General features: G+C 34.7%; 1 protein-coding gene across 1 annotated transcript in view; it reads left to right on the forward strand.

Annotated features, from left to right (window-relative positions):
- PSMD14 (proteasome 26S subunit, non-ATPase 14) overlaps nt 1-16,036 on the forward strand; it is a 100,240-nt gene that overhangs the window by 52,373 nt on the left and 31,831 nt on the right. Inside the window, 4 exon segments of the mRNA XM_072612154.1 lie at nt 9,757-9,828; nt 10,086-10,205; nt 12,396-12,466; nt 13,509-13,659. Coding sequence (XP_072468255.1) covers nt 9,757-9,828; nt 10,086-10,205; nt 12,396-12,466; nt 13,509-13,659 — 414 coding nt within the window.

The following is a 16,036-nucleotide window of genomic DNA, read 5'->3' on the forward strand; positions in this document are numbered from 1 at the left end:
AATTGGAGGTACAGGATGTTGTGGTTATAGAGAACTTGTACAACATCTTTGAGGTAGAATATTTTGTGGTCATAATGAGATCTGCATCTCTACCCCAGGAGTGGATGATTTGGAATAGAGATAGAAGTCCTAGGGGGCTGATGTTGAGGATCCTGGTGAAATGGGAAGCCAAAATGTTCCGAGAGTCATCAGTGTGAAGACTGAAGCCATGAAGGATGGTATAAGGGAGCTAAAATTGAAAGGAAAACTGTGAAACCAATACTGAACTCATTCAGAAAGGATGGAGAATGATCTGGAAGTTCATAGTTGATAGCAACAGAGACTTGGACAGGTTGGTATAGATGATGATGTGGCTATTAAAGGAATTGAAATATAAAATAGCAATGTCAACTCATCCATCTGACCCTGTAAGTTAGGAGTCATGAGAGAAGTATTTGCATTGGAGAAGATGGTAAATGATATAGCACATTCAAGAGAAACCTAGATTTCAATGTCCTGAGTTTTGGCAGGCCCTGTGGGGGATTAGGAAAAAGTAGATAGGAACTGTAAGGTTGAACTTCGTCAAGAATAAAAGTGCAAAAGATATAGCAAGGCAAATAGTTTTTCACTCAGACATACAGTAGTTTAGAATCACAGGGATTATAGAGGAGCTGGAGGAAAGAATTTGCTGGTCATGTGGCACAAGGAACACAAAATTGAGAGCAACTTGTTAAAACTAAATCACCCCCAAGGTTTTAATTAGAATGTTGGTGCAAGGCTTCCTTCACCACTGGTGCCTCTTTAGTTGTTTGCTGCAGTGATGGTGGTGGTTGTGGTAGTAAGAATCAGGTCAGGCTTTTAGCTTCCAGGTAGGTTCAGACATACAGGAGGCATATATGTCCTTTGTGTTTCCAAATGGAATCACCTACTCACCCCCCCTTCACCCAACTTCCTTAGTTGTATTTAGGGTGTAGGGGAAGAATTAGCTTATGGTGCCTCTAAGGAGTCTTTAAAGGTGAAAAATGGTTTCAATAGAAGCAAAAAAGGCTACTTAGAATTCCACCTGACATATCCCTCAGCTCTTTTTCTAAAACAAGTATTTTTTTTACAACTATTTCACACTAAGTAGAGTAAGGTCAGAAAACCAGAATACTTTTTTTTGGTTTATTATAGTATCAATAATTTCTGTTTTAATTTTTGCTTACTTCAAAAACAGAAATTTAACCAATATAAATTTACTACCACACCAAGGAGATCATAAGAGCCTCAGAAACTGCCTTAATCAGCAAGACATCTGACTTGTTTGCCAGACGGAGAGAGATGGCTGCCAACAATATCAAGTTAGAATGTAAACTGGTTTGTAAAATCTCATTAAAAAAAAATGTAGAAGCAGTATCATTTCATAAAGCAAAGAAAGAAGGCAAAAACCAATTTCAAGGAAGTTTGGCAAGATTACAGCTAGACAAAGTCCTCCCAAGGACATTAAAGGGTAAAAATGGAAGGAGAGTTACCAAAAAAAGAAATGTGGAAATGATTTTCAAAAGTCATTGTAACAAACTGTTTTCTCTGTCAAGGACAGTGCATTCACCCCACTTGGACCCTAACATCAGTATCAGATGTGCTTATAGAGGAGATAAAAAATAACTTAAGAGAACAAAAATGGGAAAAATATCCAGATTAAAGCAAATGTATGTAGAGGAGTTCTGTGCTGGAATTGATACAATTGCTATAGAAGTGAGGGACCAATATACAAAGTATTTGAAAGAGGGGAAGATAACAAAGACTTGGAAAAACTCTTAGACCTTATTAATATTGAAATGAGGAGACCAGTAGAGACCGTAAATAACTGCCAACCTATATGATTACTCTCTACACTTTGAGAGTCATCTGTTCATAAGTTGAGTGTTATTGATGAGAGTATTGAGCAACTAGAAGACTTTTGTAGCATTCAATAATGGACTGACATCTTTTGCTATTTTATAATTAATAGAAATTATGGAATTTTTAAGATCTTATAATTATTAGGTGATTATTTAAAGGCAATTAATTTTGTAGAACAAAGCACCATTTTTACAGGCACTTTGGCAACAAGGTGTTAAAGTCATTCAAGATTATGTCAAAAAGATATTATTACAGAAAGTGTTCACTGACCTGATAAGAAATATCAAGCAAGGTATAAGACCTATCAACAAGTATTTATTAAGCTACTGTTATATGCTAGGTACTGGAGATGGCAAGTACAAAGAATGAAATAATTATTCCTTGCAATGTAATTACATTATTATTGGGGAGACAACAAGTGCACATGAAATATATGCAGCATAAATATAAAATCACGAAGTATAAATATATACAAGGTGGTTTGGGAGGGGAGAACACTAACAGTTGGGAGGAGAATCAGGAAAGGGTTCATATAGAAGATGAGCTTGAGCCTCATCTCAAAGGACGAGTAGAACTCTCTGAGGTAAGTTAAGGAGGAAGAGCATTCCAGAATATGGGATAGCCAGTGAAAGAGCACTGAGACAGGAGATGAAGTATCCTGTACGAAAAAAATAGGCCAGTTTGTTTGATCACCAGATACAGGAAGGAAGTAATGTCCAGTAAGCCACCAAAGATAAATTGGGGCCAGATTATATAGGACTTTAAAAACTAGACATAGCAATTTATATTTTAAACTAGATGTGAAACCCCTGGCTTTATTTGAGTAAGTTAGTTACGTAGTTAGATCCATTAGGACAGTGATTCCTGGAATGGTGAGGGTCTTGAGGCAGGGAGACCATTTGGGAGGCTATATATTACAGTAATCTAGACAAAAGTTGATAAAGACCTGGACTAAAGTGGTAACTGTGGTAGATATTGTAAAGATATAAACAGCAAGATTTGATGTCTGATTGACATTGTGGGATGGAGAGTGAGGAGTCCTTAAGTTTTCTTCAAGATATCCAGCTTGAAACACACACGCACACACACACACACACACACACACACACACACACACACACACACACACACGGGAAGGAGAGGACAAGGAGAGAGATCTAGAAGTCATCTACTTAGAGATGAGAATTAAACCTATGGAATATGCCAAAGGAGAAGAGGTTATGGGACAGAACCTTTGGGAATAATAACCCAGTTAGGGGAAATGATGAAGATGATAGAACAGAAAAGAATACTGAGATGGAGTCGTCAGACAGGTAGGAGACCAAGTAAGAGAGAGTAGTGTCATGAAAATTTATTGAGGACGTAGTATTCAGAAGGAGAAGATGGCCAACAATGTCAAATGTAGCAGGTAGGTCTTAGTACTGAGAAAAGTCATCAGATTTGTTGATTAAAACATCATTAGTAGTTTTGGAGAGAGCAGTTTCAGTTGAGTGATGAGCTGGGAAACCACATTTTGAAGGGTTAAGGAACATGTAATAAGAGAGAAAGTGGAGGCAGTAGGTAAGTGTAAGTAACATTTTCAAAGAATTCAGCTAAGAAAAGGAGGAAAAGTAAAGAATACTAGCTTGAGTGCCTGGGGAAGGATTTCTTTTTTTTAATGATGCAAGAAACAGTCATGTTTGAAAGCAGTAGGAAGGAACTAGTTGAGAAGGAGAGGTTAAAGATTTGAGGGTGGAATGGTGATTGAGAATGTGACCTGTAAGAGAAAATAGTAGAGGATAAGATCAAGTGCACAGTTGTAACAACAACAATAGCTAACATTTATCTAGCACTCTATGCCAGGCACTGTGCTAAGCACTTTACAATATGCCATTTGATCCTCACAATAATCCTCAGGAAGTAGGTGCTAGTATTACCCCTATTTTACAGAAGAGGAAACTGAGGCAAACAAAGGTTAATTGATTTGCCCAAGATCATACAGCTTACACAATGTTAAATGAATTCTGTAAGAATTGTTGGGACTTTTTTTAATATTAAAATGTCCCAAAATACACATTTTTCCTTGAAAAATGGACATGCTTTCTTTGAAAGCATTGGCACATATTTTTAACATTAACATTCTACTTATGTTGCTGTATGGCATCAAGATGTGAAATGCAGCTGCCTTTAAAAAAATTAAAATGAGTATTGCACAAAGGACAGTGGAGTGATGTATTATGGTTGTGAGCAGGCCAAAACATAGAACCAGTTAGGAACTCCAAAGAACAGGAATGAAGAATATTATCAAGTAATTACATGAGAGGAAAATAAGACATGTTCATCTTGTGACAAACAAGGAATGCCAGGATGACAGCCAGAGTGTTCCATTGGTAATCCCACAGTGTTAGCAGAAAACACAGAAGGCTTCCAGCACATTGTAATTCCCTGTGGGGAATTTAAGGGAGAAAAGGGGCAGAATTATACAAGATGGGCAGGCATAGAGGGTTGTCATCTACATCATTGGAAGGACTTTCCTAATTGAGATTACAGATCCATTTGAGCATTTGAATCTCTTTCACATAAAATGGTAAAAACCTAAGACACATGAAATTCCTTACAAAGTTAGTAGCTTCATTTGTTTATTAAAAAATAACCTTTTAAGAAAAATTCAGTTACACATAAGTATGGGTATAATTACTTTAATAAGTTATGTTTAAAATATATTTATGTCAAATGCAATTTTTGTTATAAATACCGAAGTTATATAAAATACAATTTGAAAAACTTCTTCCCATCAGTACAGGTAGTGGTGGGAAGATGTCAGCAAGGGGATTGGGATCTTTATTTCCACCACTAGCACCTTCGCCTTCAGAATACTCAAACAGTGGGAAGACCTGCCACCACATGCATCACTTTTCCCTGGCCTCCTTGATTTCTCCCAGGGAGTACATGAGGTGGAAATCAATAGTCCTCTGCTATCAAAAGAATTTGAGGTTTACTTGCCTTACCATTGCCTTCCATAGTCCTGCAGAGCTTATCACCTGCCCTTCCTCTGTGCCCAGCAGTGCCTAATCATTGTCATTAAACTTACTGATTAAACCTAAGGACCTTTGGACCTTGCCATCTACCCCATCCCAGAACCCTTGAAACTTCTGGGCCTTTCCATCTGCCCTGCAGCTTAACTTCCTTTTATGTGTTTTCTTCTCCCAAACTGGAGTGTGAGTTCCTCAGGAGCAAAGATTGTCTCACTCTTCTATTTGTATCTCCAGTACATGCTATAGTTCTTGGCACATAGCAAATATTTGATAAATGCTTTTTCTTTCATTAAGTTAACAGTGATTTTGGGTCTGTAAAGAATGCTGGGGGGGGGGTGATATCGCATTGATTTCACTTTTCATTTTGTGCAAAAATGATTTGAGACTGGGTTATATCTTCCTCTACAGGGTTAAAATTTCTTGAAATTCTACATCCTTATGTATCCTTATTGCTATTTTCCTTATATTGTTGTGATTGTTGTTCTTACCATATTCATTGATAGATCGAAACAAAGCCTGAAGGAAAAAATCTTAAAGATCACTCCAAGATTTCTAGCTTGGAAGATTAGGGAATTTGTGATGCCATTACATACTGAAAGCAAATTTGTGGGGTGGCAGTGATGAATTTGGTTTTGAAGATTCCTTTATGTGTTAAATGTTGGTGATGATGATATATCCGAATGATGACTTCCTATAGGCACTTGTAGGTAAGAGACTGGTTGTTTAGATGAGAAATCAAATATTTTAGATTCAACCAAATAGACAATAGTCGGTGTAACTATGGACAAAAAAGAATTTTCAGATGTAGATGTTTAAAAGCGGATCTTTGTAAATGATTCTACCTCACATAAGTTGCTAATAGGATAGTTCATAAAGCATTCCACTATACTTGGTAGTGTCTTGAGAATTCAAACTGAAATGTAGTGATGGAATATTATTGTACTATAAAAAATGACAAGCAGGATAATTTCAGAAAAACTTAGACATGTTACATGAACTGATGCAAAGTAAAGTTAGCAGAACCAGGGGAACATTGTACACAGTAACAACAATGTTTTGTGATGAAGAACTGTGAATTATTTAGCTATTCTAAGCAATACAGTGATCCCAAGACAATCCCAAAGGACTCATGATGAAAAATGCTGTCTGCCTCCAGAGAAAGAACCGATATTGTATGAATACAGAGCAAAGTATACTATTTTTTCATTTTCTTTCATTTTTTCTTTTTTTTTTTGTCTGTCGTCTTGTAAAAAAAATGATCAGTATGGAAATGTTTTACATGATTGCATATACATCTGTAATCTCTATCAGATTGCTTACTGTCTCAGGGAGGGGTAAGGGGAGGAAGGATTAGAATTTAGAACTCGTAGCTTAAAAAAAGTTTAAAAATTATTTTAACATGTAATTCGATGCTGCTAATTGTTTTTTTAAGAGCTTAATATATCACTGCTCATGTGTTGAGTTACAAAGAAAAAGCAAAAGAAGAAGCCTGGTTTAAAGGAACTTCTGTATTATATACATGTATAAAATAGATAGAGGGTAGCCTTAGAGTAAAGTGTTCTAGCTGCTGCGGTAACTGAGAAAGATGATGTCTGATGTGAGTCTCAAGGAAGCCAGAGGTTCTAAGGTGAGGAAGGAGAATATTCCAGACATGAAGGTCAGTTACAAAGGCAGAGATGGGACTAGGAGCAATACCTGTGTGAGGGACAGCAAGTAAGCCGGTATGGCTGTATCCTAAAGGATACAGGAAAGAGTGATGTGTACAAAGACCTTAACTGATTCCATTAGCCCAAATTATGTCTCTGAGGAAAAGTGGCTAGTTATGGCTACTTCTTTGGTGAATGTAGTTTTCATTTTTAGCTATTTACATATTATTGAAGCAACTTTAAATAGGCTCAAGGGATGAAGACATTTCATTTGTTAACAACAACAGGTAGTAGTGGCGCATGTATTACAGCACTATCCTGGTAGTTAGGATACCCAGATTTTAGTCTCTTCCTCTGACACTAAGCAGCATTGTGACTGTAACCAAGTTATTTAACTGTTTTGGGCCTCAGAAGAATAATTGTGTTCTCAGTTTAGCATTCTGTGAGAGTAGGTTCTTCCGAAATGTTATAGGAGGTGTACTTGATCTGCTCTGATTGTATGAGCCTTTTGAAAATTGCCTTAGAGCTTGCAGGAGACTTGTGAATTTTGTGTTGGACACCAAGACATTGGATGAACATAGAGTTCTCTTTCCTGCTCACAAATGGCCTCATCTCCCTATTCATCCTACTCTGCACTCCTAATTCCTTATGGGAATCATATCCAGATATTTTTTAGTACAGATTTGTCAAATAGTTTTTGCATAAGTTTTTATTAATAAGAGCAGTGTGGTGGACATGTGTTTATCTGAATACTTCATTATTTAAAAGTAGAATTTCTTTGATGGGGATTCTCCCCCTCCCCTGCATTTATGACAGTGAAACATAGTAGATGGTTTTGGAAAGTTGTTATTATGGCCAGAGGGGGTGAAAATCACCTTATTGCCAGCCTAGTGGGAAGTTTTGCCAAATTCAGCTCATCTGGTCTTCTAACAGTGGACCCACACTCGATCACTGGATCCATACCTGAGATAATTTTTCTTTCAGCCTTACTAGAGCTGGAATCATCTCACCATATTCTTATGTGTTGTCAGAAGAAGTCTTTAGTGGTGAATATTTAATTGTACCTGGCAACTTAGCAGTTACCCAGGGAGTTCATTTCACTGATAGCCTTAACCTTACTACACTTACAAGTACATTTGTATGCATATACTCAAATATGTGTTTAGGTTAGACTGTCAATTTTGAGTAACTGTCCATTTGACTTTCTTTGCCTTTTGCTGCATTAGTTTTACTCTTTCCGTGCTCCAAAGGAAACTTGAAGGTCTTCTAGTACTATTCCCTCATTTCTTTTTTTTCAGATGAGAAAACTGAAGCCCAGAGAGGTTAAGTGGCAAGAGAGCCAGGATTTGAGCCAGGGTCCTCTAACTCCAAATCCAGTGCTTTTTCTACTATACCACCTTGGTTTCAGTATTGGCCTATAGGGAAAAAAGGTTAGCTCCTTGACTCTACTACTAGTACCTTTCCCAGGAAGGAAAGTCATTTTAATAGATGTTATATAGCTTTTCATATATAAAACATGCTTCCATAGAAGGGGAGTAATGAAGCAGTACCTTTGATAATGGGTAATGACTGTTAATTACTTCTAAACATATAAACATGAAATAAATTCATTAATCTTAGTAAAAAAAAAAATTATAAGAAAATTAAGAAAAGGGGGCAAGTAGGTTCATTGCTATCTTACAAATAAGGAAACCAAACCAAAGTGAGTATACCTTGTGATCCAGGTGCCCATTTGGCATTAAAACCCATGTTTTCCTGTTCTCAGGCTTGCTCTTCTATAATGTATTTCAGGTCACTTGAAAGTAGTCATTAATTCTCATGTGTTCTCAGCATACCTGGCCTTTTCTCAACAGTATCTCTAGTCATTTTTGCACATGGTATGGGCTATTATATTTTTAGAAGTGTTAGTTTCATCTTAGAATCTCAGAAGTTGAAGGTCTCTAATCCCCTCTATAACATTCTGAAAAAATGTTCTTCCAGTACTATCTTTAAGACTTATTGAATTCTTTATTAAGATACTACATACAACTCTACAACATATAATTATTCATTTAATAGCAAATGTGTCTAATGTATGAATGTAGCCATGTGTGATACACATGGATTTAAAAGTGTAACATGTAATGGATAAAAAATTGTTTGACTTCTATAGGGATTATTAATTTATAATTTGAATTGTTGACCTTTTTGATCTAAAATCTGAAAATATATTTACTAGCAAGGAAAGGAATATGAGGATTCTAAAACCTTGTAATTGCAAAAGTAACTAACCACTTTGATTTCCAGAATCATTCAGTGTCCAGCATTTTTAAAAGCATGGTTGATCATGTGTGTTCTTGTCGAAGTCACATTTCTATGGTTTTAAACTTCTAGTTGGTAACTATATATACATACATACACACATATATGAAAACTGTATGTGTGTACAGTTATAACACATACATACACACATATGCCTATGTATATGTACATGTATACACACACAGTGTTTTACGTAGTATTGAATTAATTCCAAAATAGATTTAGAAGCTTTTGGTGGTATTTCACTAATGTGTCCTTTTTACTCAATAGAGGTCACACCAAGATTAACAACACTGTCTGGTTAAAAGGTTCTGATTGAGTTTTCTGAAACATTTCAGTGTTGTGCCATAGCTCCCTCAACTACTTGTTCACACCTTAGGCAGCTGTGCTAATTTTGGGGGAAAAAAATTCATAAAGGGAGGGGCAGAGAGTATTTTGCACACAGCTTTTGCACCTAGGGATTGAAGGTTCGTTTTTTTCCCCATTGTACCTGTATATCTGCAGAGAGCTACTATAGTCCCAGTCTACAAGTTACCTTTAACTGAAGCAGGGGGTAAATTGTTGTTTGTGTTGATGCCAGTTAATCATACTAGCCCAACAGCATTTATATTCACATCACTGTAAGAGACACATAGTTAACTGATGAGCTGGAGCTGTTTTATAGCTGAAGGTAGGTTAGCTTTCCTGAAGACTTAGCTGTGTGACCACCTGAACTATGGCTCAGTAGTTTAGATTTTTTTTTCTACTAGGTAGCTATGGGAGAATATTGGGGATTTTGATTATCATCAGTTCATATAGCAAGGTTCTTTTTATTTCCTTGTAAGCTTTATATTATTTCAGTGAATATGACATGTAAGCCCTGAATTTATCTTTATTTAACTTGGAATAGTTACAGCAAGTATTTGATAGTATTTATTGCTTATCTTCTTTTCTAGGGGCCACCTACAGATGCTCCGGCAGTAGACACAGCAGAACAGGTTTATATCTCTTCTTTGGCACTATTGAAAGTAAGTAGAGCCACTTCCTTTAGCGTGTCCTTTTGTCCTTATTGCAGCCTTATGAGACTTGACTATTTTGATTTGGAATATATTCCATGTTAACTAACACTTTTATATATAACCTATTAATTTAATATGTACAGTGAAGAACATTTTTCCCATCAATTCCAAAATTAGTTGAGGTATGGGGATGTCTGGTAGGGCAAACAGATTTCGTAGACAAATAAGTTTTTGAATCCATTTGTAGCATTTGTTCTTCTTTACAGATGTTGAAACATGGTCGTGCGGGAGTTCCAATGGAAGTTATGGGTTTGATGCTTGGAGAATTTGTTGATGATTACACCGTCAGAGTGATTGATGTGTTTGCTATGCCACAGTCAGGAACAGTGAGTACTTTTACAGTTTCTTCTTGCAAGTAAAAGTGTTTTTTTCTTCTTTTTCTATGCTAAATAACTTTTCATCGTTCTCCGTTTTGGTTTTTCCTAACAGGAAAAAAAAAGCATGACATTAATGGTAGAAATTTCTAGAACATGTCCTGGATCTAGATATTTTTATTGATATTTTTAAGCTTTGAAATAAAATAACATATTCAACTTATTGCATATATGAAGGAAAGGATATTAGTATTATGTTTGAAAATTTTTTACGTTTGAATTCAGTAATAGTTTTGGGTTTTGTTTGCGTTTTAAAAATATGCCCCTTTTTAATTTAATTTATTTGGATACAAAGAAAACTATTCTGAATAAGTGTAAAGCATGTAATTTCAAGAGATCACAGAATAATGTTTTCTTTTTCCCCAAATGAGGTAGTTTATTTACAGAAGTATACACTATTTGTTGGTTTGTAAGTGGTCTGCTCTATCTATGCATTCTGGTTTTATAGGAGATTATATCTGATCAGTGTGAATAAGTGCAGTTTTTGATATTTTCTCATAAGGTTTTAAAGTTGTTAAGTATTCTACTATCAACATAGCCTATAAGCTTTTATAGCTCTGTGGAAATCAAAGCAAAGGAGGTACTTATGGCAAAATATATGCAGTAGGAGAAATGTCTGAATGACTCTTAATTTGACTATACTGTATTCATTACATGTTGGGGTTCATTTTTTTCTTGTTTATTTTTTCATATTTTCACGTGGTCAAATAAAGAATTGTTTCTAGGGGAAATAGATATTTGGGTTTATAAAAGCAATGACAACATACTAACCCTAAAGACATTAAATGCACAGTGCCAGAGTTTGAGGGAGAAAATCATGAGACTTTCATTTTAATTATAAGGTAACACAGATCAGCAAATTTCTTCATTAACTGTTTTGTATCAGTAACCAGTCCCTCTGGGGCAAGCACACCTTGTCTTATTTAGATTTCTACAAAGGAAGATCTCATGATTTCTCCGTAATTGCTTGTTTACAACATAACATATGAAGTAACTTTGATCACCAAAATCACCATGTATAAATAAAAGCAGAAAGTTTTCTTTCTGCAATGTTTAATTCTTAATTTTGAGTCCAAAATACTAAGGATTTCTTTTGAGGAACTATTTTTGTTCACTAATGAATTTATATAATATTGGAGTTAACAGTATAACATTCTAATGTTATATATTTATAATGATTGGTCCTATAAAAGAAATAATGACTTGGAAAACTGTTGTCAGTTAACTAATGTGACCTTTGGAGGATTTTTCTTCTAAAAATTCCATTTGAATATGTTGTCTAGAAAAAAATGTTAATTTTAAAGGCATGATGATTGATTCTCTGCTCTAGCTTTCCTGGAATATATTTCATGTATCAGGGAATTGTTGTCAAAAGACATAGAAATTAAGCCAGTGATCAAGTTGTATATTTCTTCAGGCCTGCTTAGCAGACAAAATAATAATAATGTGTTTTAATAAATTGACTACCAAGAACAAAAGCACCTGAAACTACCAAATTGATTATTCCCTCATAGTTGTATGACCATGGATTTTCATCACTGAAAAATGTTTTTTCTTCTATGAGGAAAATATTTAGGATATATTTATGCTAGCCTAATAATGTTTAATATTTACCTACCTATTGAGAATATAACTTGATCAAGCTAGTCCTAAGATTATAAATTCCAGATGTGAAGCTGGAAGGAGAACTTAGAGGTCATCTAGGACCTTCTTCATGGAGTAGTAAGGAGTTAATAAATGCTTGTTTGTTGACTGATGAAAGTGCAGTTGGCACAGAACAAACCATTGATCCAGCCAGAAACTAAAATAATTTTATAGTTGTTTGTTCATAAAGTATGGATCAAATCTTCCTAACTCATTAACTATGAAGAGTTTGGGGGAACATTTGAAATGTAATTAACTGAAATTAGTACGTCAATGTCAAGTGAACTGATTTTAAGGATTACAGATTATTTTGGGTTAAGGCTTATTTTATGTAAAATAACTGGATTTTCAAGGAGATTAAGGTGTCTCAAGTGAAAAAAGATACCGTAGTTATTTTTTTCAAACTGTCAGTTCACCTTCCATTATGAGGTTTTTTGTTTGTTTATTTTTCCCCCCAAAGTTCCTTATGTGCTAAAGCTAATCATCTTTCTAAACCAGGGTGTCAGTGTAGAGGCAGTCGATCCAGTATTCCAAGCCAAAATGTTGGATATGCTGAAGCAGACGGGAAGGTAAGGGTTTCAAATCAACACATAAAGAAGTAGTCGAAAACATTTCATATGCTCTATAAACTGGTTTTTCAGATACACACCTTGGAGTTCTGTATATTTATGGATATTATTATCACTAAAGAAATTCACTTGACATAAAAATATTATCAATATAACTGCAGTGCATCACCTACCTAGTATTCTTTTCCCTCCCTGATATACAGAAATCATAGAAACTTGCCAACCAGCAAATTGCCTCACATTAAAATTCTTGCCTCTCACATAATCATCCTGGACTGTAGCTCCCCTCTCTTTAGTATATGGACTTACTATCGAGTCACTTAGAAATGAAAAAGCTTATGTTTTCCACATATTTTGATAGTTACAAGTATACTTGTATTTTGAATATTTAAATCTATAGGCAAGTGAATTACCATTTAGGTGTAAAGATAGGAAAAGTAGTAAAACATAATCTGAGTAGTCTGTCAATTTTGGTGATTTCAAGCTAAACCTCTCAACAGTTGTCATTTTTTTGCTCAGATTCTTTTACTATGGAAAAAACTTCAACATTCATGTTAACAAAAGACTCAGCAGCTGAACAGAACAGTGCAAATTGCTTTTTGACTGAGTTTCTAGTTCTACTGCTGGTTTAATTGATATTTAATACTTTCATGACAGTGAATCTCAGTGTCCGTTATTCTTGATGGACTTTATGCCTGGAGAAGGCAACTCCCAGAGTTAAGGAGTTAAAGAGTCGATGTTTACTTGAATACTGAAAGGTAAAAACTGGCTCCAGGAAAGTGTGGCAACAGGGTGAAAAGCTGCGAGCCTCACCCACCACTGCTAATGTGCTTCTCTTAATGATAGCACTTTTGTCACACTGATTCATTTCCATGTTTTCAAGATAATATGGTGAATAGTTTCAGTGTTTCTAATGGTGCTTTTTCGCACCTGTGTTTTTTATCTCTTCTTAATTTATACCCTGTTAGTGTAGTATTTCTTTTCATATCAAAAATGTTTTGCTCCTTCCATTAGGAGTCCCTGAATGTCTTCTTTGTTTCAGGCCTGAGATGGTTGTTGGTTGGTATCACAGCCACCCTGGCTTTGGCTGTTGGCTTTCTGGTGTGGATATCAATACTCAGCAGAGCTTTGAAGCCTTGTCGGAAAGAGCTGTAGCAGTCGTAGTGGATCCCATTCAGAGTGTCAAAGGAAAGGTAGAGTTTGTTTTTCTTTGAGTGTGTGAGATGTTGGTGAGTCTATATCTAGGTCCTTTCTTTTGTAGTGCAGCAGCTCAGTGGCCCCTTTAATTATAAATTAAATTGTTTCTTTATCCTTGATAGATTCAATCCATAATTAAAATCATTAAACAAATCATGAAAACCTACAAACATATTCCCCTATGTATTAAAAAAATCATTATCAATTTTTAAATTCTATGATTGTGTCAAATTTAGTCAGTTTCCATTTAAATAATTATGTTTTTAACCCTTTAATGGTTTGAAGATCATTTAGGAGTGATAACCCCAGACTCAAAATGTTTTATTAATATTTTGACAAATAGTTTAAACATACTACATTTATGAATAGTAAGTATGACTGAATACAGCACTTTAACAGCTAGTTACAAGGCTTTATTTTGCAGATGTTGCACACGACACTTTCTGGCGTTGTGTGTTCCAAATGTTTTAGACAATAAAAACTTGCCCCAAAGACTGGGTCTCAGCCATTCACATTTTTGAGTGAGGACACAGATGAATGATTAAGTATGTTAAATGATTCTGAAAAGAGATTAACTTGCAAAGCATATTGGGTTATAGTTGTCCTTTGTTGAAATCTCTTTTGTTCTTGTTTAGTTCTTTTTTTTTTTATTTCTTTCTTTCTAGCCCCATATGCCATTTTCCTATTTCCTGCCTCATGACAGCAGGGAGCAGCTCTATTATCACCTTCACAGAGCTGTCTGCAAATGTGAGAGGCAATTCGATTTTGCTCAACCACAGGGAGAGTGGATTAGAAAAACTACAGAACGTACAGAAATTGGCTAGGTGGTTACTGCTTTAAAATACTGCTGAGGTGTCTTGTTTGAGCATGTACTTCCATTGTAGTGCAGAATAATCGTTAAAATCACAATATATTTATGTACTCTTTTTTATGCAATTGTGTAAATACTTTTTTATAGTACTTTAAATATTGACTTGCAATATATCAGATCTGTATTATAATAGTAGTGCAGATTACATTTATATCTGTTCACCAGCTCAAATAATATTGCTGTTACTTTAGAGTGCTTATCTGTCATGAATTTATAGTCCAGCCATTTCTGATGACATATCATTATAATGGATCAGAATTGGGTCTTTCCTAAATCATGATCTTATTAGTCTTGATTTAGCTTTTCAGGGTAGAAGCTGCCCACAAAAGAAATAAAAGAAACTAGCCCATAAGGGAATTCAAAATAAAAAGCATTTGACACTTTGGTAGATAAAAATCTTTTGACTCATTTAATTCCTTTTACTATATGTGATTATTTAGCTGATGTAAGGGAGAAAAGAAGTTAAAGGCACTGACTTGTGTTTGTATTTTTTAAAATTAATTTATGATAACCTACCACAAAATTTTAATTCTCATCCCTTATGCAAAATGCTCTTTGTTTTATTCCAGCTAATACCATCAAAATTATTGTCCTCTTCCTTTAAAAATAGTCAGTAATTTTCAGATTGGAATGTTAAATATCACTTTCAGATTTTTCCTGCTATAATGTTTAAGGGATTAGTAATCATTGAAGCTTCTTTTTAAATGAAGGTAGCATCTATTTTGTAGCGTTCGTTAGAAATTGATAGATTGAATTTCCATGGTAGTTTGACTCAAGGAGAAGGGGGTACCTTGAAAAGAAAAAAAATGAACTTAAATATAGTAAAAGAAAACAGTCTTAAAATAGTTTTACACAAAAATAGTTTGACATGTTTTATATGTTTGATCATACAGTTTCTTTTAACATGGCACATGTTGCAGCCATGAGGATTTAAAAATAGCTAAAATATATTACTGTAGATTATTGAATGTTGATTTATACTTATATGACTTAATCATTCATATTGATTTTGTAAAAGAAATCTAGAGATATTAACAAATGCAGTAAGGTTTATACCGCATTCTGAGATAGTCGTGATGGACATTTTACCTATTTTGTTATTTTATGAAGAAATTGCATAATATACGTTTAGTGTCTGGTATGGGAAGATATTTGAACAAAATCTGTATAGATATCTAACACAGATAACTCACATAATTTGCTCTACTTTAACATTTTAGATTTATGTTTCATATCACACCAAAGCATCTAGTCTCTATCCATATGTGTATTGTTTTTTGTGCGTGTGTACTCACATGCACACACACACACACACACACACACACACAGCTACTTTGTTCATAGGTTGCCTAAATAAATTTTGGAAATTGTAATTCTTTCAGAATTATCTCAAAATTATAGAAACTACAGTGACTATAAGTAATGATCATGGCCAGTATATATTCTTGTCATTATAAATAGTTTGTTATATGAATTTAAATTCCCAAATTTATCAGTATTTT

Source organism: Notamacropus eugenii, chromosome 5 (assembly GCF_028372415.1).
Source record: "Notamacropus eugenii isolate mMacEug1 chromosome 5, mMacEug1.pri_v2, whole genome shotgun sequence".
Lineage (NCBI taxonomy): Eukaryota > Metazoa > Chordata > Mammalia > Diprotodontia > Macropodidae > Notamacropus > Notamacropus eugenii.